The sequence below is a fragment of the Copadichromis virginalis genome, linkage group LG13, assembly GCF_057382275.1.
Source record: "Copadichromis virginalis isolate Kocher_CV1m ecotype Utaka linkage group LG13, C_Virginalis_male_GT1.1, whole genome shotgun sequence".
Classification (NCBI taxonomy): Eukaryota; Metazoa; Chordata; class Actinopteri; order Cichliformes; family Cichlidae; genus Copadichromis; species Copadichromis virginalis.
The window spans coordinates 12,418,865-12,446,257 of record NC_140630.1 but is presented as its reverse complement, the minus strand read 5'-3'; the positions used below and the strand labels follow the sequence as shown (position 1 = coordinate 12,446,257).

Here is a 27,393-nt window from a genome sequence, read left to right as displayed (position 1 = left end):
TAGTTTTGAGTGCAAAAAACAAGCTGCATTGCACCGTTTTGCTAGAGATGCATCAATAGTTCTACCTAGCAAGACACAGTCTTTTATGACTAATCCCAGCTTGAGAAACAGAACAGTGTTTCAGCATAGTTAATTGTTGAAAATAGAATTTTCAAAAATAACTATGAGAAAGTCATACATGGTACACGTAGATCTTTCGAACAAACTCACAGTCCTGTTGGCAGAAAAGCTAACAAGTCTGCAAACCTTTTTGGCTGATGAAAATTCCTGAGAATAAAATGCCAGGACAGAGCAAACAACAAAAGGTACATTCAGCTACTGGTTTATTTCCCAAGGGATTGCCACAGAAGATGGAACTGCATGTTTGATTTGGCAGAGACTTGATGAGGGATGCCCTTCCTGATGCAACTCTGCCATTTATCCAGGTTTGGGACCAGCACTGGAGTACAGTAGCTTGTGACTCCCTGAGGCTGGGTTTGTATTTCTTCCCAATCTTGAAATGGGAACATCATTGTGTTAACCGCTACATCGTGGTGTCACTAGGGGAGAGTAAAGAAAGAATGAATGATATAGATATATCTATATCTATCTATCGAGAGAGAGAGATAAATAAAAATCATTATTATTTCTTATTGTGGGTAATTTCCACTTTTAACAGTTTTGTTTTTGTTGTCATCAACTCTACAATACATTTTATATTTTTCTGTTTAATCAGAATTACTTTATTGCCCTGATTTTTACAGGACAATCGTTTTATTTCCATGCAAGATACAATGCAAGGTGTACTGATGTAGCTTATGGTGAACTACATTTATATATAGTTCATAAGAATAAAGCTAGCTGTTTTTAGGAGAAAAAGAGAGAGAGCACCATGCAGGTATTCAATGGAAAATGGTGGTGGCAGGGAGTACAAAGTGTGCACTGGGTTTTTTGTTGAAGTGCTGAAATAAAGACACTGCTGGTTATAGTATCTGCCTGAGTCTCTGGTTGCAGCTTTTAAGTATTGCACTTGGCGTTTTTGGAGCTTAATGCATACATGTTTTAAAGATCTCCGCTTTACATTAGTGCAACAGGATCACAGGAGTGGGTTTTAAAAAACTGCAGCAATACCTGACACAAATCATGATCTGCTGAAGGAAACAGAACTCTGTTCTACCTTATTATCTACTATCTACAGTGAAAATGAATGTGCTGTAGTACGTCATATGACAAATTATAAGTACAGCACTGCAGATTGGAGATTTAGGAATCTAAGATTCTGCTAATATAATGACATTTCAGATAAGACACACTGATAATTGCCAATGCCTGATTCAAATCCGAGTGCCCTGGGATCTTTTCTGCCTCTTTGCCCATCTTTCATCAGCCTTGAAAAATAAAGCCAAAAATACAGCTGTAATAATAGGGTGATGATAAAAAACAAATAGCCGGGCCGATACCAGTTTTTCACTGTGGGAAAGTTAATTGCCAGTTGCTATTTTTGTACAAATTCCTTTCCCCTGACCTTATGATCTTGGATCTGATGCAGTTGCACAGACACTGGGCTTCAGAAAGCATTCTTGCAACTCAACCCACATGCTTTGCCTCTCCTCCGAATCTCCTAGGATTTGAAGACAAATGTGTTTGCAAAAATTTGAATCAACATAAACCAAAGTAAAAATGATGATCAATAATTAATATCTGTCTGCTTATTATATAATGTGTGCGAAAAAGAAAAAAAGGCAGAATCTCCATTGCTAATGCAAAACCCTGAAGAAACTTACAGTGATGGCCATTTCAGATGAAGAACTTCATGCCCTTTTTATATCCACACACATACACACACAAACTGCTTCTTGCCCTAACGCATTAACACAGATGGACTGCCATAAATGCACAAACAGGAACCCAGCCGACCTCACACAACACTCATCAGGCTCCACCCTGCCGGCACAGAGAGAAAGAAGGCTGAGCCCGGAGGTGGAGAATAGCAAAAGGCAGAGCCAGTGTGGGATAGTAATACTACTACTCTGCTCTGCTCCTCATCTGGCTCGCCTGTGGTCAAAGCCCATCCGTTAGAGTGCAGGTCACGCACACCCAGGAATACAGATGGGCTGGTGAGTCTTTCTGCTCTGCCACTCAATGATTTAAGGGGTGAGATTAGACAAGAGAAACAACCTGGCTATGAATGAGCAGAGAGTGATCTGTGTGCTGCGTTTGTTTGGACAAAATGCGAATGTATTTGTGTTTACACATTTGTTATGCAGCACATGTGCCGTAGTGATGGCTCTTTGTTCAGTGCTTATATTGCGAGGTGTTTGCAGGGGTGTGTGTATTCTTTCATGTGCCTGGCCTGGCTGACGGTGTGTGTACCTTCAAATGTGCGTGTGAGTAAACAAGACACCGGTGAAAGCATTCATTTAGGCTGTAGAGCACAGTTTGCTGTGGCAGCACAATAGGGCGGCACTAGTGGACAAACTGTTTGAATAAACTCTTTGTAGCGAAAGCTAAATAATCCCAGGCTTGTACAGAAATCAGTGCGTGCTGGCTCAGCTTTGTGGCCAATGCAAAATTCCTCATTCAGTTGACAGTGTGATGCTCAGGGTTGATTCTTGGTTCCCCTGCAGTTTCAAGATAATGCGCTCTGTTCAGCTTCAGTGTTTAGCCTCTGACTTAATCTGTCTTGACATATAAATTGGAGAGCACAAGAGAGAGGGAGTTGGTTTTAACAGCAGTGGCAGAAGTTAACAAAATACATTAACTCCAACACTGTCCTTAAGTACAGCTCGGACACACTTGCACTCCAGTTCACTCCATTTCTACTTCCTACAATTTTTCCGCATTTATAGACACATGTTATATCTAACTTGACTGTAACTGTTTCTTTAACAAATGACTGACTCCTGAAATGTTTCGTAAGAATAATCCAGTAAACCAACATAAAATGTGACACAGACCTCCACAATAAAAGAACAAAACGGCTAGCCACACACTGGGGCGGACATTTGGTCCGATTGCATTAAATGTGGGCACAAAACAATTTCAGGATGTTATTGATGTTGCAGTTAGGTCCAGAATTTGATGGACAAAGAAACTGTTTTTTTGTACTTTGGTGAACCTCCACTGTGGATTTTAAATTGGCAGACATGCAGCTTTAAAATCAGGGGGGGGGGGGGGGGTCGTACCAATAAAATAAAATTAAAATAATAACTGTTTAGTAATTACAGCCATTTTTATGAACCAACCCCCAGAGGCCAAAAATTTATTGCACAATTGACTGACAAGCAGTTTCATGGCTAGGTGAGGTCTGTCCCTTGTTACCTCATGACAAATGAAGCAGACATAATATCTGAAGTTGATTCAAAGTGTTGAATTTATATATTCTTTTCATTTTAATTTCAAATATGTAGCCCGGGGACATGTCAGTGTACGTGAGGGAGCCCATCATTGGGCTGAAAAAAACAAAATAATATTGTTAGAGACAGAGACAAAAATTTTGCTTAAATCAACAGTCCAGTCCGCTCTTCAAAATAATTAATATACCTCAGGCCAGCTCTGGCCAGCTGAGCAACACCAAAGGGCCTGAAAAACAGCAGAAGAGAATTAAAGTGCATGATAGCAGAAATATTTCAAAAGTTAAGAAGGAACTTTTTTTACAGCATCTTACCAAGTCAAGAACAGTCTGGAGGAGGGAGGTGTATCATTGTCAAGGTCTACTACCAAGAGATGCCATCATGGAAATGAAAATTCAAAAAGCAAAGAAACATCATGTGAACTTCTGAATAAACAAGGCCCGCTGAGATCAGATTGGAAAACATCTACAGGAGTCTGCACAGTTTAATTAAATTAAAAATTTAATAAAAATAACCTTTGAACAGATGAAACTAAGATTAACTTGTACTAGAATGATGGAAAACTACGGAACTACGGAAACTAAGGAACTGCTTATGATCCATAGCATGCCACCATTATCTATTAAACATGGTGAAGGCAGTATTATAAGCATATACAGCTGCTCTCTGCTCGACCTGACGTTCAGACTGAGACAAATACTCAAAAACTGACAGGACAAAACCTGCAAATGAATAATGATCCAAAACGTATAGCAAAAGCAACCCAAGAGTTTCTCAAGGCAAAGAAAGCCCAACAGAGAGTGCTTCTCAGTTATTAAATACAAAACTCTATGAAGAAAGAATTTTAAAAAACCAACAGCAACTGAACGTGGCTGTAGTAACGACTTAGAGCACCTCGAGGGAGGGAAGGAAATGCAGAGTTTCGACCATGAGTTTAAAAACCAGCATGATTTTAAAATATTAAAACATTGTTCAGTTTGTTGTCCAGTTCATTTTGAGCCCATGAAAGGGGGGACAGTAACAGTAAATGCAAAAATATTTGTAAAACCCTTTAAATTAAAACTCAGTCTGCCCTTTAATCACATCTTGATTGAAGGTGCAAAACTTCAGCTTTTGTCCAAAAAATTATGGACCCAGCTGTACCAGAGAACCAGACCTGCAATATACTACCATAAAAATTCTGTTTCAGTGCAGTTTAGTTTGCAGACTAATATCTGCTGAAAAAAAACTTCAGTGCCAGTTAAGTAAATTACTCAAGACTCGAGTCATTTTTAAATATGTAGATCTTCAGTAGGAACCATTTGTCTTGGGGCTTATGCCACATTAATACTATATTGAGTTTCAAAGCTCTAAATAACATTCCCACCAGCTTCCAAGTTGTAATTACAACTGGGAAACTCAGAGTTTTCGGAAACTCCAACTTAAAACTGCGGAACTGTGTGAAAGCCTGTCACAGATGCCTCACCAAGTACCCCATTTGGGGTAATTAAAGTAAAACTCGCTACATAGTGTTATCTATTAACGTCCTGACTTTTTTCTGTGAGGTGAGCACTCAGAAGATGAATCTTTTTTTTTTCCATGAACTCATTAAATAAAAAATAATAATAAAAGAGATCTATTGCCAGTCTTATCCTTTAATTACATCTCAATGACATTACTCTTGTACTACTTCTTAAGGAAATGTTTGAAGGCAAAACTTTTGTTTTTGGATTAGAATACTTCTTCAAGTATTTCCTCTTTGCCCAAACGCCTCAGTTAATCTTCAGACAAAGGTAGGGTGAGTTAGTTTGTATCCTTGAAGAATTAAAACTGTGAAAACACGCATTAGAAATGCTGTACCGATGTATTAATAAATATATAAAACCTCTGAAAGCAGGAGTCTTTCTAAAAACATTTCTTCACCCACATAACTGTCATGAGGAGCACTTGCAGCTGCACAGACTGAGGAGACGAACGAGTCTGCACGTTCCCATCTGAGTTTCACGTGTTGGTGCACAGGTGGTACGACGATTTCTTCATGTGACAGCTTGATTTAAGTGAACAGGGACGCTAATGGTCAGCAAAGCATCAACAGAGCCTCTTCATAAATGTTTCACCTCCCTCCGGAGCACGCGCAAGCGCGCATGCACATGACTGCATCAGTGAGACCAGCGCGTTGCTCTCTCCAAAGACAGCAGAGTTCTTACAGCTCGAGGGGAAAATCCTTAGACAACACCACTGATGAGAAGATACTTGTGCGTGTGGGTGTGTGCACTTTACTTCAACCATTCAGACACTGCGATCAGAGGCTGAGTACTCACACCACCTAGTGGCATTACGGCCTTGAATCCTTTTGGTTTTGCTTTTTGTCAAGAAGTTGTAAAAACAAAACAATTCTTGCACCTGCAAGCTAATCACCTATTCACTCCCTCCACATACAACAAACTGTGAGATAAAGCATCAAATGGAGCCGCAAGGAGTAAAAAAAAAAAAAAAAAAAAAAAAAAAAAAGCTGCATTTTGCCGAAGTAATTCCCATAATTAAAACCGCAGAAACCAGAACACAGCGGTTTCTGAAAATCTAAAGCAGCCTGTGCGCAAGGGGAGATGCTGAAAAGACAAACGAGTCAAGCCAGGAGGAAATGTGTCCAGATATGGAGAGGGATGAAAGAATGAATGCTGGGAAGGGGAAAAAAAACAAACAAACAGAAAAACAAAAAACAGTTGTAGTTGCTCGCCGTAGGCTGTGCAGCCTCACTGAGAGGGTTTGGACTGACAAGTTGGAAACGTTAATCTCATGCCTCTGCATTCTCCTTTTCCCCATTTTTCTCCTCCCTCACATTCACCAACAGCGGAGGACATCCTACGAATCTTGTTAAGCTATTGGAAATGCTGCGTTTTTCCCTCTTTGTTTACTCATCCACTTCCTTGCCACATCGATCATCACAGAGGGAATGCTCTCTCTGCCTCTGACCTCCCACTACTGAGAAACTGCCATGAAAGCTATAATGTACAGCAGGCGGATGAAGGCAGAGGTGCCCATTGTCTGCAATCATGCGTTTTAGAATTTTAATCTGCTCTTCTGCCTGCATCTAATCATGTATTTGCATGTTGGGCAACAAAACATAAAGACATAATTACATGTTATCTGTGCAATGTTTACTCAACATGTTTCCCTGTCTTGACAATTCCTGACGCTTCACATTTCGAGGCAGCGTTTGTTGAATCGTGGTTGACACAGCTGTCGCCTGTATGAAATCAGTGTTGTCAGATAGTATATCACTACATTCCCCTCGTTCCCCAAGCTATTTGTAAGTTTGACTCTTGGCTAGCAACTGCAACAAGAATCTTTTGTTTCCATTATGCAGCAGTCAGTCAAGCTGAGGGGCCACGTTCACAAACTGTCACCGCTGAGTGCTGTTAAGTATAGTGACCATGCTTTGGACTCTCACTCTATCCCAGCCAGTTTGTCAGGGATGAGCGAGATCCAGGGGGTTTTGCACATCCACACGCACACAGGCACAAACTGGGATACAAAGTTAAGCATTCAGCAGCTGCTACACATACATGAATACAAAAAGGAAGCTAAACACCACTTGTGTTTAGTAAAGTGTTCACCTCCCGTAGCTCTGAATACATTAACATTTTTTAACTTGCTCAGAATGAAAGAAAACAATAGAAGGAAGAAACCACATAGGGAGTGTACTGAAAGTAGCAACTTTTTTTTTTCTTTTTTGAGATACAACTATTTACATGTAACCAAAGACAATGTCCTTGAAAGGGGTACAAACATTTTTTTCCTCTTCCTGCAATTTTTGTTTTTAAAACAACTCAGAAATATTGTATAAAATAAAAATATCAGCTTCAGGGGAAAAAAGTAGTCTAAGCATCTGAAATGTCCATTAACTGGTATGTACAGGAGTATTTACATTCGGACCAGATTTTTTTTTTTTTTTCTCAAAGTGATTAACAGTAAAATGCAGTTGCAGTTCTGTTCACTGCAGCCCTACAAAGCAGATAAAACTAACGTTTTTACAGGTATGGCTGTCATTCAAATCAGTGATCGTACATGTGAGCAGTACAAGACAGAGGCTTTTCCAAGGATCAGGTCAACATCATCATCAAGGCTTAAATGACAGCAATATAGAATAAATAAATGGGAGCTTAATGCATGTTATCCAATGCAAACATATCATGAGCAAAAACATGAAGCTGCTTGTGGCTGGACACAGGAAAATATTAGACTCCCCTAACCAGTGTTGGTCAAGTTACTTGAAAAAAGTAATCAGTAACGAATTACTGATTACTTCCCCAAAAAGTAATCTCATTACTTTACTGAATACTTATTTTCAAAAGTAATTAATTATTTAGTTACTTAGTTACTTTTTAAAAACACGATTTACAACCTGAATAGGTGATAAAGCGATAGATCTTTCAGCCCAATTCTACTTTTTCTGCATAATCCATCATACAAAATGTTATCAAATGGAAAAGTCTCTTTTTAAAACTTGTTTTATCAGTTTTAATCTTTTAACTTTATGCATCAAGCAAAAATTTAATTATATGCAACATTCTCTGACTGGAAGAAATTTGTTTAATATTTAAACCTATTTTCTGCACATTCCAGCACATAAAATACATTTTTTTTGTGTTTACACTCACTCTTTCAAATAGATGCAAGTAAAACACAGCAGAAAATAAATAAAGTCAAAGACTCAGCGGTCCTGTTGCTCTATTTTCACCTGTAAAGCAGGAGTGGCATAGGCGGAGGTTTACCCTGGTGCAGGTGTGCCGCAGTGGTCAGTGGAAGAATCCGCGAGTTTCTCTGTGAGTTTCTCATTACGTCGTAGCTACTCGGTGCTTGCTTGGAAGTTTAGGGTTTTTTTTCGCTGTAAAAAAGTTTTCTTCCCACGCACGATGGATGCTAATGTTTTTGTCACTTTTTATGGAATCAAACTCAAAGTAAGGTCAGTACTTCCACGCTTTAAACGCTGCACGCTCATACTCTCTCCCGCACTCAATATATGATCCACTGTTGATCTGCACACAGCTGTTGTCACGAACGTCGCACTCGCTTACGTCACTGTCATGACATTCTCGCAAAAAAAAAAAAAAAAAAAAAAAAAATCACGGTTTTAGTAACGCAGTGTTCCTACGGGAAAGTAACGGTAATCTAATTACCGTTTTTGCAATAGTAATCCCTTATTTACTCGTTACTCGAAAAAAGTAATCGGATTACAGTAACGCGTTACTGCCCATCTCTGCCCCTAACCCCATCCCACTTATGTTGATCAACATGTGCATAATATTTTAGTGATTGATGTTTAAAAACTACAATTTAAGCATAAATTTAGCCACTCAGATGTGCTGTGCCCAGCCACACAGCTGTATCACAAGGGGTGGATTATAATGAGCCGATGTTGGACACAACTGGGATCTCATTACGTAGGCTTTGCATTTTACACAAGAGGAGAACGCATTAAATTAAATACATTAAAAATAACTTCATTACAAACATAAAGGAAGCACAACAATCATAATTTTGAGTAATCCATCACGTTATACCAGTGAGTTTAAATGCATACTCTAATTACACACGGCTGAATTAAATGAACTTTAAATAATCTAAACAAACTAAAATGTGAGCAAACAGACAACGGCTGAGAAGAATTCTAACTTTTAGAAAAGCTCGTAATTTTCCGAGTGCCGTCACCAGTCAAATAATGGACATCCTATTAAAAGTCAGTATGTCACGCAGTCCTGATTTCTTTAACAGTAACTCATAATTTTGGTAGAGAAATGCCCTCAAGGCAAAAAGAAAAATCTAAAAATATAATGAGCCAAAGCCTACAAAAATCAAGCTCCCAAAAATTACTCGGCACAAAATGAAAAGCTTAGAAAATAAGCTAGAAATTCGATTTCCCTTAAACATTCAAGCCAATTGCAAATGTGTAAGTCAATGGGATTTTGCATTCAAAAATCATTCCATACAGGTTTTACGTACAGACACATCATTCAAACGTCTGTGAAAATGATTTCATGCTAATCTATGATTTCACCCTTGGCTTGGACGTGGACACGCACAGAAGAAAATGTAATGATCCATAAAATTTGATTCAGTGGTTCACACTCCAGCTAAGCAGCCAGAAATCAAGACCCGGCAGCAAACGGGAGACTCCTCCTCAGTGGCCTGCTACCGTCACACATCTCGGGACGATGTGTGAAGACGTCTGCTTCGTTTAACTTTCCGCGGATTACGGGGATGTAGCCTCGCGTCTGCCCGATTCTCACCTGAGGATGAATCTGGATCTGACTCTAAATGGGCTGTTAGCCAAGTGGAACTGAAGTTGTCTGCATGTCTGTCAGCTAGCAGGGCTTTGGTTCGGGTTGTGCTCCAGACAGGGAGTGAAACTTGTGTATATCTGTATGCGTGTGTTTACGCACATGTCAGTGTATGCCTTTTTTCCTCAGAGTTTAGAGTGATCGCAACATCTGCTGATCAGGTGAAGTCAAGAGAATGCTGCTAAGACTCCAATGGCCCCTTGTGGCTTCTAATGGGTAGTGGAGAACAAGAGTAACCTGGAAACCGTTTAATGTGCAGTCGGAGTAAGAGCTCGATAGTTTGCTGTCTGTTAACAGTGCTCCAGGTAGTCGATGACCCGTGAGATGGACTTCTGTCCTGTGGTGCCCATTGCACACTGTGTGGAGACAGAACAGGAAAAACAAAAACAAGTGTGTGAGGATGCCAACAACTTTACTTGTGAGGTCTCGATGCAAACACTGATGATAACAGGATGCTTCTGTTCAAAGGGGATGTTTATGAAACAGATGGTTCCAATCTTCAGCTCTGACAGGATGTGTCACAATCAAAGCTGCTGCAAAACACACATCTGTGGCGTGGTAGTGCTAGCATCACAGGAATCCTTGAATTATTTGAAAATTATGTTTTGCAAATTTTATCATTTCGATTATGCCTCTTGGACATAAAAAAATATTGAATTGTTAATAATCTGTTGAATACATTTAGTATTATAAAGAAGTAGTACTTCATAAAAGCCAAGTGCTACTATAAGCTTTTTATTTTTTGGAAGATGAGCAACAATCAGAAAGGCTTTCATTTATTCATCTTTCAAATGTTTTGAATTCCTAAGTCATTTCATTAATAAACAGAAATAAAGGCTCAGCATTTCACTCACTTTCTAGGGGGTTCTGAAAGGAGCTGAACTGAGCTATAGAAAAACTGCAATTATTTGAAACTAAAAGGGAAAATGTGGTATTGTACAGAATTACTGGGCCTCAAGAATGTTTATTTCATCCAAGCCACTTCACTGCACAAAAATGTGCTTTTGCTCAATGGGTCCAATTAAACGGCTTTTTGTATCTTCAGTTTAATTTGCCTGAAGCCAAGGATTGCATCAACACTCAGAGGCGTTAGGAGGAGGGGAAAAAAAAGGACGAAGACCTTCAGTGTCAGTATTTTCACTACACTGTCACTAAAATATAAGTATTTTTTGTTTGTTTGTTTTTTAAGAAAAACACTTTGATTTGTTGAGCCTGTATAATTCATCATGTATTTGCATAACTGTAGATCATTTTAAACTTCGTCAATCTCAACATGCATCATCACGTAACACTGATAACAGAGGGCTGATCTGAATAGTCACACTCACAGTGAGGTTCATGAAGCTCAAGAACTTCTTCAGCATTTCTGTCATGATGGAGAAATCTCCTTTAGGTAGATTTTCTCTCACAGTAGTCACATTAATCTGAGGATGGCAAAAAAAGGAAGTGAGCAACAACACATATTATAGATTTTTTTTAAAGATCTGGACAAAACAAAATGTATAAATCTGCACCGGTTTTTACCTGGCTGCCCTGACAGAGGCAGCCCAGCAGCAGGGCTGTGTATGAAGCAACAATGCTGTCCTCCATATGCTTGCCTGCGTGCTGCAGAGCTGCAGTAACCACAAAGGAGAAAGACAAGGTTTCCCAATATATATTTAGCTGTAATTCACTGATCAGCTCACCCAACACTTCTACACAGCATTAAAAACAATGAGTCCATGATGTTCACAAGAGTAACATTAACTCCTGTTTTACAGTGCTCATGGAGGTCACATTCAAAGGACTAGCAAGTACTAAAGAACAAAGGTTTGTATTTCGCAACCTAAACTTCAATGGAGCTGCAAAAACTAATCAACTGTAACAATAGCTGGACACAGGTTTCATTATTCATTAGCAAAGCCTGTTATGATGCAAAGCATGCGCTGTGGCAGAAACTAACGACGCAGCTGAGAAAAGCATCAAGGCTAAAGCTAAACAGATTAAAGTGTAGAAGTCAATTTGCCAAAAATCATGGCAGCACTCTACATCAAAGCCTGAGAAGAACATTGAAGGCAAAACAACAAGAGCTGTTGATCTTGCATGACAAACTGACACAACATCACTCAATGACCAGAGAAAGTATGGTGGAGACTTGTAACAATCCCCCCCCCCAGATATACTTATGGGGTTCCCATGTTATTTTCAATAAAAATCATTGTTTTGTTTTTTTAAATGGCATAAATAAATAAAAACTAAGAGCAAGCAATTTGAAAATTATGTGTTATATTCAGGCTTTTATAAACAAGCTTAACTTGTGAAGACAGCACTTTGATTTTTCTTTAACAATTTTCCTTTCTTTGGGAAAAAAAAAAAAAAAGTGATGCAGCGAGATAAAATTCTACCAAAGACACAGACAGAGAATAATCAATGACATATTTTTAAAATATTGGGTGGATGTGGGTGTGCCGGGTGGGGAAAACCCCACTCGGCACACCCACAGGTCGCACACCCACGGGTGCGACCTGGCCATCCTAACCCATAGTAATTTAAAGATCAGGAATCTACGAGTTCAAAAAAAAGAAAAAGTTTTCTCCATGTCGATCTAGAAGTTTTAAAACTTTGGGAAACATTAAAAAGAAAAACTGGAAATGTCATCTCAAAGGAAACTGCCCTTCCTTTGTCTGCACAATTTCTTACACAGCTTATACACAAAACTCAGAATTTTAAGATGAATGGATTAATAAATGAAATTATTCCCATTATGGATAAATGTTGTGAATCTACCCCCTCCTCACCCCCAATCATTTGGTGTGTAAAATTCAGCGAGAATGTCATTTGAAAAGCCAGAACTGAGTAATGTTGGATAAATTAGTTTTAAAAACAAGTTTTTGTTATTGAAGACAAGTGTGGTCTCCCTTAATAGCCTTATTAGAGATTCGGTTAATGAATTCTTAATAGGGATATTTTTCAAAGCTTTATAGTTACTGGTATCTTCATCCTTATTGCAGATATTATTAACTCATGCTTAAATTGAGTCAGCATTTATTTGGATTGTAATTTTACTCAAAGCTACAAACAGCTCCTCTTATATGCACAAACCCCAAAATATCTACCTTTATTTAAGTCCAACTCTTCATCCTCCTCTTCTTTCTTCTCGGGTTGGCTGTCATTTGTTTCGGATGCCACCCACTGGATCTCTCCTGATGTCTCTTGCCACTCTCCGCTTTGGTCTAGTGCCGGTTTGGGGGCCTCACTGATGAGGTCGTCAGTCTTTGCCTCAGCCAGGATGGCAGCACGCTCCCTCTCAAGGAAGAGCTGGGATTCCAGGGGAAATAAACAGATGTGAACTCCAAACACAAGCCAAAAAACAGGAGCCAAGTAACACAGCAAATTTTTCATAATTCAAAGGGAATAAAAGAGTGGCAGTTTAGCTTGACAGCAAAGGTATTTCATCTTGGCAAAGTTAGGAAGCAAATAGGCATGCCAAATACTGTGAAACTAGCCTGTAATACTTGGGCATGAAAAGCAATTTTGAGGTTAATTGCCATTTTTTTCTTTAAAAGTTTCCAGACTTTTTGAAAATCTGCAAGAACTCTGGCTGCAGTGACATTGATTAAAAAAGAAAAACCTAAATAAAAACCTAATTTTGAAATTTTAATCCACAAACAAGCAAGCATTTACTTACACTTGCTTATTACTTAATACTGTGAGCAAACAGAGGTGTGCATTTAAAGCAGTGAAGAGATGTTTAACACTCCCGAGAAAGATGTGTTACCAGGTAAATGAGTGGTTCACGAGTTCTATGATACAGACAAAAGAAATTGCAACACAACACCCAATCACTTTGTTTCTGCTTAAATTAAGAATAGGAAAGATGTATTCAGCTCTTTAAACTGTATTAAACTATTGTTTTGTGGGGGTTTTGTTTGTTTTTTTTAAACAAAAAGACAAAAGAGAGCCACATCCAGTGACTGCTAAAATATTGATGTATGAGTTCTGGCACAGTTCCTACCTTCACCAGGGCAGCCAAAGCACCGCAGGACTTGGGCTTGTCAGCCGTATCTGCCTGAGTCTCAGCTGACTCTTCCAATGTGTCAGATTGCGTTGGGTCAGCAGGCTGCATGAGGCTGTCTTCCAGACAGGTGTCGTCGACATTGTACTCCATGTCCACCAGACAGTGGCGGTTTCTGGAGCTGTACTCCACAAGGTTAATTAGTAGACCCAGACCCTGGTATACACCACAGAATACACAAATGAGACATTCACATACATACATAAACTTACCAAACAGCGTGTCAGCAACTGTGCCGTTGCGAAGATGTTTTCTGTTGTTGAAGAGAACCTTACCAGCACACGCACGTCAAATCGCTGCTCCTGGGGGATGTAGCGTGGGACTTGAAGGACACAATTTAGAGCAGTCACTATTAGCTGATCCTGTTCACCCGTCTTAGTGCTTCCCCACTCTGTAGGCAAAAATAACCTTATTATTAACCTCTGCTCACACATGTCAACATGATTCCCTGCTAAGCACCTGAATATTATAACTCACGGTACAGACTATAATCATACAAGATACAACTGAATTCTAGCTGACCACATTAACACGAATATATTCATTTTGTACAGAAGTACACAATGAGCCATTTCATCTTTGTATATTTATAGAACTACAATCCAAACAAAAAAACTACAGTAAATTGAGTTTTTGCAGTTTTCCATAAATAGTATAAGAAAAGAAAAAGGAATGAGAATACCATTGTCATGGGTAAGGTTGAGCAGCACTCCAATAACAGCCCTCATACAGTCCTCCACCGCCTTTCCCACATTTGTGAAGCTGCAGTGAGGCAGTGCAGCAGCCGATGAAGACAGAGAGGTGTTGTTTAATGCCCTGCTGTACCGCTGGATCATATCCTCACAGTATCGCAAAGCTCTGATAAAAGTAAGAAAAAGATATTGTTGACAGAAAGTAAAAAGTGACATAACAGAAATAAAGAAAAATATTAAAGTGCAGAGTGGAAAGATAATCCTAAATGCAGAAAGTGCAACGAGCTTGAGCACAATTGATCTTCGATATACTGTGTTCATGAATGCAAACTAAGAAGAATCCATGGTTAAAACTAAGATGTAACTTTTGCTATCAATTTTAGAAACCACAGACCTGGTTATCGGTGTGGTTACCTTTATCCAAATCTATTATCCTAGGATTATTTTTATTTGCCCTAATGTTGTTTTTGATGGGCATGAGAAGCTTTAGAATTGCCCCGAGGTGATGATGAGTAAAATGATCTTACAAAAAGTAAAAGAGACAAAGTGAAAAGGACCTGTTGTCACGATAGCCACTGTGTCCCAGTATGTCTGTAGACAGTCAATAATAGCTGTAAGCAGTAGCTGGTGCTCACCTGGCAGAGGAGACAATAAGCTGAGAGTCTTTGTAGGCAATCAAGTAACTCTGATTTTCAGGGTTCTGCACTGTAACCTGTTGGCAGGAGATGAAAGAGAAATGAAATCAATAGAGGGAAAAAGTACACCAAGAACCTTGAAAACAAGACAAGAAACACAAAATTAAGGGAGACCCTTTATGTTTAGCTCGGAAAGCTGAATGGCATTTTAAGATATAGCTGATAAAGACACATTCAGTGCTTTAAGCAGAGGCATTTAATCGGGTAACAAAGGTCACCAGCCAATTCACAGCTTAGTACTCAATTACTGTTGTCCTTGAGGCTCACTCTAGTGTGACTTTGGTGCAAGAGAGAATCCAACTTGACAGAACTGTACTTACACTTTCAAGCACTCTCAGACACCTCTCAGCCCCCCATAAAGATGCTACAAGGTTCTCCTTGTCATCCTCTTGGCTCAGGTTGTCAACACACTCTTTCACTGTGGCAATGCAACACACACGACATGTGGCAATTACAAACCGTGACAAACAAAATCGTTGCATAGGTATACACATATGCACTGTACAGCATGGCTTTGAGCACATTAGTATCCAACACCCACCTTTGTCAACAATATGGTCCAGGCCTCCCAGTAGCCGGAGCTCCTCTTTGAACCAATCACCAGCTCTCTTGGAGGTTAACGACAGAAGTGTCTCCATGGCAAGGTGCCCTGTCTGCAGGGATAGAGGACAGAAGCATGTTTAAAAAAAACATCACTGGAATTTTATGTATGCTTGTATTACAAACCCACTATTGTAAAAGTCGTCTACACTAAAACACACATTTTTCCCCCTAATTAAGCTTGATAAGAAGAAATATAAACCAGTTCACCAAGAAAACATTACTAGGTAGTAAAGCATATGTAATATTAATGCTGTCATTTTATCAAATCAGCAACTTTTCTGACTGAAATATTGTCGATCAGTTGTGACAGGTCAAAACTGACAGCTGAGCTGCAGTAAGATTAGTGTATTTGCATGCAGAAGGGGGTGCATACAAAGAGGTCAGACTGACAGATTATATTTTTATGAAAAACCTTTCCATTAAAGTAGTTTAAAAATGTACATAGTGTTGCTTATTCAATAAATATATGAACAAGAGACTGTGGTTACTGATTAAATCCAAGATTCACCAGTTATGTGATGATGTTATGATTTCTTTATTGATGGACAACCTACCGTGATGTTTTCTAAGTCAAGGTGCTTGTTGTGCACAGTCTCGCACAATTTCCTGATCTTCTCTTTGACCTTTGCCATCTCCTTTGCTGTGAGCTGATCCTGGTGACCCGAGTAGTCCTGGTCTAGTTCCAGCAGCTTGATCATTAGCTCCAGACATGCCCTGTCCAGATCCATGTTAAGACGATCCCGGCTCAAAATGTACATCAGTGCAGCCGTGCACAGAGCGAGGTTCTGATAAAATGACAGATCAGGTTTTACAAAGGGGTGCAGGCAGTGTAGATCATATGGAGAAAGCTCTGGATCAGTAAGAAAAAGCTTATTGTGTGTCACTTTCACTACATAGTTCTCAAAATTACAAAATTTATACTTAGATATATATAAAAACAACATGAGTTGATTCAAAGTGCTATTCAGTCAAGGATTACAACCAGAATACAAAGAATATGTTAAAAACAGCACCAAGAGAAAAACAGAAAATACACACAAAAGAAATAAATAAAATAAAGATTAAGACAAACTGACATCAAAAAAGGTCCATCCGGTCACAAATACTGCCATATCATAAAAACATAATACCCACCACAAGCTCTTCGCTTATTTAAAGGAAAGACTAATATATTTTAAGACACTACATTAACAACAGAAAACCTACTTGTTGAGCAAAAAATAAAATCACAAACCTATTTATACGTGTGCATATCTAACCCTGGGATGTCATTTGAATAACTACTGAGGTCTCCTTGCACTCTTCTTGCATTTTGATAATTTAATACCGAAGAAACAAGGCTCGTGATTCAACACTTCATCTTAGATGGAAAAGTAATGGTTCATGTCACAAAATAAATTGTGAAAGCACAAGTTATTCAAACATTGTATTACCATCTGTCAAAACTTCAAGGGAGATGATAGAAAGAGATTGTGGCAGGAGGTGACAAAAAAATAATTAATTAAAAACAAAACTTTGACTGACCGGGTGTTGTGGAGCATCGTTGAGCATTTTGAAGACCTGTGCGACTTTCCCTCTTGCCCTCAGGTGCATCCTGAAACTGGGCATGGCACACCGTGTGGCCAGGCTGATTATACTGGAGAAATGAGGGAGGAAAGTGGAGAATAGAGGGAATGTTAAAGATAGATTTATGACAATGAAATCAGCCTACTTTTAAATTAAAATGTCACAAATGGCAAACTAAAGAAATATAGGGAAAGATTTAAAGACTAAGGCTTCAATGTTGCCCATGCTATGCATCAATCCAATGTTCTAATGGTATAAAACAACAACAGCCTGACTTTGGCTTTCTGCTGATGCACAGCATGGATCCAATGCAAGCATTAAATTATTAAGCTGTTTTTCTCAGTGTGAGAAAGAGACTGGGAATGATTCTTTTATGTGTAAGGAAATGTCAGTGTTGACTTAAACATCACCTTTCTAATTCTGTAACTTCATATATCACAAATAAAAAAAAATGTCCAATTTATTCAATAGGTAGCAATAAGTAAAAACAAATAAATACAAAAAAAAGACTATAGGACGAAAAAAAAAAAATACAATGTAAAACTAATTTAGTTTATTATTATAGTTAATTATAATTTTATTATCATCATCATCATCTCAACTCATTATGACAGTTATTTGAAGCTCTTCAGTCATTATTTGACCAGTTTGATGTACAACATTGTAAACATACAGTGAAAACTTGTTGGTGTCCCAGGTGTGAGACACCTTCAGAAGTGCTAATGTTTTACATATATTAGCCCAGACATAATGTAAATATCGGATTGGGTGTGGTGTATGGCCACACATTAACTACCTGTACTGCATTTCTAGTTTAAATTATGAATAAAATCACTTAAATCCTATGAAAACATTGGATAAGAAGTGTGATTTACATCATAGTTTCAATGTTTTAACTAAATGTGATTTTGTTATCACATTTAGTTAATCAGTGACACATGATCAATAATTATTTTTTCATGGTTTCAATGAGAGAGCAATGCTGTGAAAATGAACGCAGAACAATATTAGTTTAATCTTGGATATTTTTTTTTTATTATTCATAAACGCTGCAAGTGAAAAATCACAATTGGAAGTAAAATGTGATTAACAGGCTGAGGCACAACGGTGGAAGGGAGGCGAGCATATGCAAAGGGACAGAAATGATTGAGAACTTTAGCTACACATGAAGTCTCTGGGCTGGAGTGCAATTCAATTAAAATTGATCATCTGTGCTTGTTTTTAAAGTATTAACTCTGCGTTTTCTACCTCCTACTACTTTGTTGCAAGAATAATAACTTACTTTATGAATTTTGGTTTTAGGTACTTTTATGAAATATTAACTGGCATATGCTTGTACCAGTCACTGAACTTTGTAAACTAAGTAACATTTAGCAAGTCACAACAAAGAAATTAAAATCAGACCAAATATAGAAATGTTCCTCTACAACACAACAAAGAAAAATTCCCAGCTGGTTATTAAACTTACCTAAGGCATCTTGTGTTGAGCGGCTGACTACTCTTGAGCCCCGTCTCCAGGTACTCAAAATCATCTGTGAACTCTTGATTCTCTCCAAACTCCACCACATCGTTGAAGTGTTTCACATGCTGCACCACAGTATACAGCTGGTAGTAAGGGAAATGGGGTTAATTGTAGCTAATTGAGAAGCACTGCATCTGTCCAGACCCTCAAATTGCTCACACACACACACAGCAAATTGCTCACATTTCTAAATTCCTCTATTGGTTTCACAGCCAGCAAAAGCTTCAGGTCAGTATGATCAGCAGTTGACACTGTATGTATATCTATATCAGCAGTCACACTGTGAGGGGGCTCAGCACGACACAGGATGGAGGACCTGGGTTTATAACAGAATCAGTGTGTGGTGACAGCTTAGTGTAGCTGAAGCCATTTAACCTCAGGGGATCTGTGGCTAACAGCCTGATCTGGGGCCAGAAGGCCCATCTGTAAATGACACAGGCTGTATGGGAGTAGCACTGGCACACATCAAATGAATGCCAACCCTTCACTGGCTGAGTGTTTAAAAAGGAAGGGGGGAAAAGGGGGGGCTAGGGGTAATTCATACTGGCAAGCAAACAAAATGTGAAGTAAAAACTGATCAGAAAGATTTATCTAACAACTGCTGTTACTCAGCAAATCTGTGTAACCTGGACTCACCTCCTTGTCTTCTTTTCTGCATTTGAGTGCTGTGACAATATCCTGGTTGAGTCGTGTGGGGATGGTCTCTGACTTAATGACTTTGGGTGGCGGTGGAGGAGCTTTGAACAAGCCGTCATCTTTATGGGAGTTGCTGTCCTTGCTGCTGCTCGATAAAATAGCCTAAGGACAAAAAAGAAGCTGAGAAACGGGGCTCATACCAAAGCAACAAAATCTGTTTAATGACATGTCCACAAGATTTACCACAGCTGAACAGTCTGTTAACCACACAAGTCTTTAATAAGTGCTGTTAACAGATGTCAGACGAGGTAGTGCAAAGTTAACAATAACTTTTAAATCCCAGTCGCCAGAGTCTGATTAGCTAGTCTCTAAACAAACATTATTTCCATTGGGGTAATTCAATACAAAACATACAAGCAAACTTCACTTGCCTGGAAAAGTAATTTCACTTGAACAGCAATACTAATTAGAGCAATTAATACAGAAATTGTTGACTACTAAGAGACCAGTAAACAGTATCCTAATATGTGGACATTAAGAACACAAACACAAATAAATGGCGCTAGTTAATAGCATTTTCTTTACATAATAACCCAGTAATAGTGTTTACCCTCTCTGTGCAAAATGAATGTATACACCCTAATGAGAACTTTAAACATACAAATACACTCTTTACTCACAATGACAGATTTACATTTTTGTTCCAGTTCCTGACAAGTAAACCAAGCAGTAACCTTGCTGAAAAATTAAGACGAGGGAAAAAAAACTGTGGCTTCTCTTATAGCAATTTGAGTTTGGCTCCAAAATTAATCAATGTGTGATTGACTTGTGGTATTTTAAAATGCCTAGCTTCAGCCATGAAAAGAACACCTGGCACAAAGAACAGATTTAGTCTACATAGCCAACTTCCTCCCCCATAATATCTGATTTTTTAATAGCTCACATTGACATTTTATTATAGCTTAAAACTGAAAGGCGTGCTAACATTAGCTACAGTGGATTTTGTGCAATACTTTACCTTCAGTACTCAACTGGACTAGACTGAACTTTTGAAGCATTTTTAATGTACTTATCTGATGAGTAATATGGCTTGCCAGGTGGCACAGCCCATCCGAAAAGTTTGATATTCAGTTTCAGTGACTGAAATTCAAGTATTATAATTCTGTTAATAAGCAGATACCCGTGTTTGTGCTTTGCTAGGATCAGCTGATGATTTAGCACCCCACCAACTGGCCTAAATATGGTCTCTACATCAACAAAGTCAACATACCAGCAGCTAAAACACAAATATTATGGCTTCAAAATGCAGGTTTAAGAAGCTAATAGATGATGCCACATTCTGTCCATCTTTTACTAACAGTCTACAGTCTACAGGCAAAATACAGTATCTTACCGGAGCAGTCTGAGATCGAGAGACTGGAGGCACAGGCATTTCTTCAGGTTCGGGCTGGTTCCAGTGGCGAGCATTGTACACAGCTTTAGCAGGAGACTGAAACACAGCAAGAACTTAAAAATTTGTCAGTTAACTAAACGGATACACATATTTAGTGATTACTAACAGCTGGCATAAGAAAATACTGATGGTGCTTTCAGATTGGTGCATTTCAGTGATGACAGTTTAAAAAAAATAAATTAAAAAAATTACAACAACAACCTATATGCCAATATTTTATTCTCTAAAGAATACCACGTTCCAGCTGTAAATGAGCAGAACTGAACCCATAAACACTGCATGCTGAATTCATGTTGATAGACTAAGACAACAGCAGCCTCAGTGTAGAACACAACAGTCCCCAAGCAGCACAAAACATTTCCTGAAAATGACAGATTGTGAAACTCAATTATATCGTACAAAGACAATGTAGGAAGTTTTGCTGAGGAAGTAGAAAGAATAACTACACAGAATTAGTAAGACAGACTACAAATAACCCAAAGCCACTTCAAAACATGATCTAGATAAAGAGAGAAAATGTGGGCATTACACAAAACAGCACAGCATTACAAATCAAAGCAGAGTTATGAGAAAATATGTGCCTGATGAAGAGGTAATATCCAAATCCCCTTCAAAGTGGAAACCCATGCATGCTACTGAACGCACATTTATGGGATTCAAATGAGACTGCTGTCAAAAGTTATTCCCTGGGCATCACAGTTCAATGCCTTAAGTCTCTGACTGTAGTTCTAACCTGCATCACTGCTGAATCACAGAATTGGATTACATAAAATGACAACCATATAAATTTAGTTTTCAGTCGAGCCTCTTACACTTGCTCTATTTTTCTCTGATGCTCTCCTCACTCTCGTTATCTCAGGCTATTTTCAGACAAGCTGGGCATTCTGTTATGTAAATGTCATCTAAACATCAATAAGCCAAGACGTGTCAGACCTGCTTTAAACCCTGGTCAGGAGTAAGGTCATCAAAAGTGCTAGATGACTTGTACTGAGACACTTAGATTGATCAGACTGCAGTTAAAAGGTTTGTGCCTATCCCTTGTCTATGCAGTTGTTAAAAAAAAAAAAAAAGTCTCATGGGCAAATATTCAAAGACACTGGATGGCACAGGACAAAGAAAACATTTGGTTGAAAAGCGAGCCAAGAAACACACGGCCAATTTTAAAACATGCTTAAATACCTTTTTGGGTCCACTGAAAATCTTTTTCAGTCCACTGCCAACGTCCTTGGATTTGTCACTTGGCTTCCCTGAGCGTGCTTTCTGGCCCTCGGTACCACCAGGACTTGAGTCATCGGAAAAGTCAAAGGCATCTGCTGGATAAACCAGATTGTTGATGATTAAAGGGAAAAAAAAAAAAAGCATGAGTTTGTAAATGGATGGAATATTAACCAAAGTGGGTCATCCAAGCACTTCTAATTTAAAGAGAGGTTTGAAGTTTATGTCGTTACATTGGATCATGCAATAAAATGACAATTACACCAACACCAGATCTGTTTTTAAGGACTGCTTTTACCTGTATTACTGCTAGCATGACTATCTTGAGAGTCACTGGTATGAGGGCTATCCACGCTGGAGCTCAAAGCAGCTAAGGCTGCGGCTGCCTTCCTGGCCTTCTTTTCTTTGGCTTGGGAGCTCTCATCATCACTGTCACTCTCACTCAGGTCATCAAAGCCAAAGTACTTGATCTTGTAGCTACTCTTGCCAGCTTCTGAACCCTCCTCCCCCTCCTGGTCCTCTTTGTCCTCAAAGCCAAAGAACTCTAGCTTGGTCTCGGTCTTGGTCTTCTTGGTCTTTGTCTGTGTGGGTCTGAACCTACAAACAAGAAGAATATTTTTTTTTTTAGATTATTTTGTTTTGAAGTATTGTGCCTTATGGGATTTTTCAAAGGAGATAGAAACTGAAGCAGGACAAAGAAAAAACTCTTTTGTAGAAACAAAGAAAAGAAAATGGGATTTCAAAGTGGGTGCCTAAAATTACTTAGCTGAGTGAATAGAAAGCTTTTTTGTCAATAAATGTTACTGTTTAGAGACATCTAAAAAACTGTAGACTTTACAATATAGAACAAACACTAATGCACGTTTCTCCAAATAGTTGATGTCAATAGTTTAGTTTAAAAATAATTCTTATCAAGTTAATTCCGTATAAATGGCTGACATGAGATGAGATCACACACACAATGACACAGACAGAGCACACATTTTTGCCACCATCTGCCATTTTGACTTGTTAGAGGGGATTTAACATTAATCTAACAAACTAAAGGTTCACTCCCTGCTGCCTCTCTTGCCACTGGTGATTCAATCTGACCTGCCTCTCAAAAGCAATGAAATGAAAGCGCAAGAACATATCAAACTTCAAAGTATGACCCGAAACTTTGAATTTTAAAGCCAGGGACACATCAAGGTAAAGCACATTCTTTCAGAGCAAAAGTCTGGCCAATACTGTATAACAATACGATACATGAAAGCATAATCTAAGTGCCAATGAAATCTTTATTAAACCTGAACTTCAGTAGCGTCTGCACTTTGTTCCTCAGAATATGAATGAATGACATTTTTATAAGACCCAGTACTAGTGAGAGATGAAGCAAAGTGTGTATGAGCACACAATGAAGTAAGATATAAGGTAGTATGTATTATTATATTTAAATTACTAACCTACCACATGATGGCTGCCTTATGGTATCGTGTATACACGGTAATAAATATTTAACCTGAAAATATTTACTACAAAAACAAAATCTTGAATGACACAAGAAAATATACTCAAGTCACCCATCCATGTAATTAGCAATGGTGGATAGGCTACAATTGTTTAAATAAGAATTCAGAACATAGTATTTTGAGAATTCTCCCTGCAATGTGGCTTTTAAGACACAGAACTATCAGTCTTACCTAGTAGGTTTGGGTGGTGGTGTATCTGATTTCTTCTTCATCTGCCCTGCTTCTCCAAGGTCAGCTGGGGGAGCGAGGCTGACCAGTTCGTCAATGCTCCGCTCCATTGAGTCCTGGATGGTGACATTGCACACTGACAGGCAGGAAGGGTGGAGAACCGTGTAGTCCCGTACCCTCCCACCACCCCTTCCCACAGGCTTGGCTGCTGTTTTAGCACTGGCAGCAGTACTACTTGCACCAGCAGAAAGGGCACTGTTGGGCTTATCTTGGGCACTTGCACCATCAGTGGACTTGTTGCTGTTACTTTCTGCAAGTTCAGACGATGATTTGTCAGGACGGCCTGGCCGCTGGTATTTTTTGCAATTTGAGGCCCTCAGGGTAAATGGGGAAGGGGGAATATTGTCCACTGGCTCTGGTGGGGCCTCCGCTGAAGGCTCCACCTCTGCACCTTTCATTTCATCTGACAGCAAGCCATCACAAGAAGATGAGGATTGGAAGTCCCTGCTACCACCTGGCACATCAGTGAACAGTTTAACAGATGTGTCTATATTAGGAGAGGAGGAGGTGGACCTCTGGGAGAAGTTCTGATCATCAGAGAGGACTGTGCTTGACAAAGAGGTCCCCCATGCAGGTTTCTGGCTGCTCTGTGATTCACTTTTGTACCACGGCTGGTTATTTTTACCTACTTTCTCCTCTGTTTTTTGTTTGCCTTTGAACAAAAGAGAAGATAAATGCAGGTTTGTTTAAACAAAAGACAGGAACTACTATGCTTCTATAATAGTTAGAAATCACTGTAAAACTTAAATAAGCAGGTTAAAATAAATTTGGATAAGGAGTTTAAAAAAGTGCATGGAAAAAAATGAAAACTTACTCGTGAATGTGGCTGTTGAACATGCAGAGGACTGTGCATAAGTCACAACAGCGGCTGTCCCAGTGCTTTGCACTGTGGTGGTCTTCATCACCTCCCCTTCAGCAACTTTTGCCTGCGACACGTTGTGGGAGGTTACAGTCTTGGACTCTTCATCACTGTCAAAGCCAAACGGGTCTTCCTCACTATCACTGTCCTCAAGCCTGGGCCTTTTGGGGACCTCAGAAACGTCAGGTTTTAACAAAGGCCGTTTGGCTCCGAGCTGAGCCTTGTAGGTGGTCTCCCCCCATTTGGTGGTCAGAGTGGGCTTTTTATTGGAAAAGACCTCCTCAAATTTCGAGTTAGCCTCCCCACCTTTGCGGTTGTACGTTTTGCCGAATCTGGATGTCATGTTGGCTGCTCTATGTTACATATTCCCTGTGAACAGCAGCAGAGACAATAAAACATTTACTATACCAATAGATCATCAAGAACATTATAATCTGCGCACTTAAATTGATACGAACGACTTAGCAAAGGAGTGTTTTAAAAAAACATAAAACAAAAACAGGCTGTAATCGTCATGAGTGGTTTGGGGAATGTTATTTATATTAATCCGGCTAAGTTATGTTTCAGCTGTTGGCTGGTAGCGCACAAAGTTAGCATAGCTAGCTCAAGCGGTATAGCTTTCCAAACCATCATCGGTAAATGTGAGCAACACGACAGAAAGCGTGAACGATTTAGAGCAACTTTAATACAATTTGAAACTCTTTACCTATCAGCACATACTTACAGGACAGCTAAGTACTGTGTTAACTCTAGCTCAATCAGCCCTTGTTTGTAAAGTTAACTACTATAAAGTTAGCCACTAGCCATTAGCTTAACATGGCTAACTATGCTAACGTAAGTCTGTTTACATTTCTCACCTGGCTGCCTCAAATTTCAGAAACCTTGCGTTTGAAACAAGTTTTAGTCTTTTGACGTAATGGTCTGAATGGAAATACTATGGTGCAGAAATCGTCCGTAATTACAAATGAGTAATAATGCAGTGTTACCTTTTAACTCCAGCGAAAGGCTAACCCGTCCGCTTGTTTTTTAGCCAGCCGGCTAGGCCTGATTTCCCACTCGCACACAAATCAAGCGGGTAAAGTCCGCTCAGCAGAGTACAAACACCATTACAAAGACATCTCTATTCCGAATATGTCCACGCAGCGATGCTTATCAACACAGAAATGCGTACTTAACGCATCGGTGCCTGTAACAGTCTATATATGGTAGATAATCCGGACTTTTTGCATTTTGTAGTGCTACGGACGGCCATTAAAATATCCCCTCCCTCCTCGATGCTTGGCAAGACCCTCATGTAAAAAGCTGGTCGAAGGCAATCGACCAACCAGCAACAGGAAAGGTTTCCTGTGCGTTGAGACTTTGTGAGCAAACGCGACTTCGATTGGTTTAAAAATTAAACCAAAACAAACAATAGGGGGCGCAAGAGGACCACATTACTTGGGTTGAACTTGAAGACGTGCCAAAGAGAAGCTAAATGAACGGCCGTGATCGGCATTAGTTCTATCCATAGACCTTCTTTGGGAAAGAACAGATGCAATATTAAAAAATGGTCACTCAATATTTGCATCGGTCCACTCAATTTATACATTTGTGAACAGCTTAAAGGGTCTAATTTCCGAATCTAATCTTCTAATGAAACCCTTTACACATGCAATACTGTGTAAATTCCACCTCTCATTTATATTTGTGTGTTTTTCCATGCAAGTATGTTTTACTACATTAGCAGTGAGTTTGGATTGTTTTTATGCTGCAAAATTAAACAGTTATTTTTCATTAAACAGATGCTTTTCAGTATTGCAAGGCAGGTCTGCATTCATATTGTGATACATTTTGACAAGATCATTAACACCGCCGGGTTGCTGTGTCTGGTCTTTGCTTAAATATTGTTTCCTATTTCTTAAGGACATGACTTTCAGTTACTGTTCATTTAATGTAGGCAGTTTTTAGGCCAGCTATTTCTTTTGTCCTCCACTTATCCAGCTTTATCAATTTTTTAGGACACCCTTGACACCATGTTGAGGTATGCAAAGTTTTCAGCAAATAGCTCTTTGAAAATGAACGTTATGGTTCAAAAATACAGTTTTATGTCTGTTGAACTGTGTTATCTTTCACAATTTTTAAAGGTTCTATAAAAAAAGGGAAACAAAAGATGTTTTTGTGACCCATTGCTCGTAACAAAATGCCCAAAGTTACAGTTTAAAATTATGTCTTGGCAAAATTGTCTAATATATGAAGATAAACACTGGCTGTTCCCTGCCCTTTTATGTTTGAAAGACCTTCAAATAGCCTGAAGAACTCATGAAGAAAAGAGTAGTGGCTCGAGACTTTTGCACAGCACTGCTGAGCCTTTTTAATTTTATTTTTTGGACCCAAATGTAAAAGTTCGTTGTGTTGAGGATGTGTTTTAATGGGGCCACTTGCAATTATGTCTCAAACAAAAAGGCACATGATGGCTACACACACTTAGATTTAAGTGAGAAAATTAAAAATATATATTTGAAAGAGCCAATGCTTTAATCCAGGAAAAACAATCTTCTGTAATTACTTCAAATTAGGATACTTAAGGTAATACATCCAAACAGGAAGAATTCCAATTTTCACAGTATTTTTATCTTGATTTTCATATCAGACACATGGAAGAGTGTTATGTTACTTAAATTCTTCTAGTTGTTTTCTTAGCATAACATAATATCTTACACGATCAATATAA

At 38.9% G+C, this 27,393-nt stretch overlaps 1 protein-coding gene across 9 annotated transcripts; it reads right to left on the bottom strand.

Annotated features, from left to right (window-relative positions):
- Positions 1-200: 200 nt before the first annotated feature.
- Positions 201-26,071, bottom strand: wapla (WAPL cohesin release factor a). 9 transcript variants are annotated; one of them, XM_085477349.1, is made up of 22 exons: positions 25,670-26,071; positions 24,639-25,052; positions 23,768-24,476; positions 22,387-22,685; positions 22,053-22,186; positions 20,814-20,909; positions 19,421-19,582; positions 18,731-18,867; positions 17,221-17,332; positions 16,251-16,481; positions 15,635-15,746; positions 15,414-15,511; positions 15,034-15,110; positions 14,389-14,564; positions 13,982-14,097; positions 13,647-13,862; positions 12,748-12,949; positions 11,177-11,265; positions 10,981-11,076; positions 3,523-3,561; positions 1,505-1,600; positions 201-539 (listed from the first exon to the last, which is right to left on the bottom strand). In XM_085477349.1, exons 2-21 carry the CDS (start codon positions 25,024-25,026, stop codon positions 1,547-1,549), a joined length of 3,543 nt encoding a protein of 1,180 aa, XP_085333475.1. In that variant the 5' UTR covers positions 25,027-25,052; positions 25,670-26,071; the 3' UTR covers positions 201-539; positions 1,505-1,546. The 9 variants fall into 9 exon arrangements, 5 of the variants coding, with proteins under 5 accessions (XP_085333475.1, XP_085333473.1, XP_085333474.1 ...); XM_085477347.1 differs by lacking the exon at positions 3,523-3,561; XR_014923560.1 differs by lacking the exons at positions 1,505-1,600; positions 3,523-3,561 and adding an exon at positions 9,755-10,008 and having other exon boundaries at positions 203-539; positions 25,670-26,070.
- Positions 26,072-27,393: the final 1,322 nt, after the last annotated feature.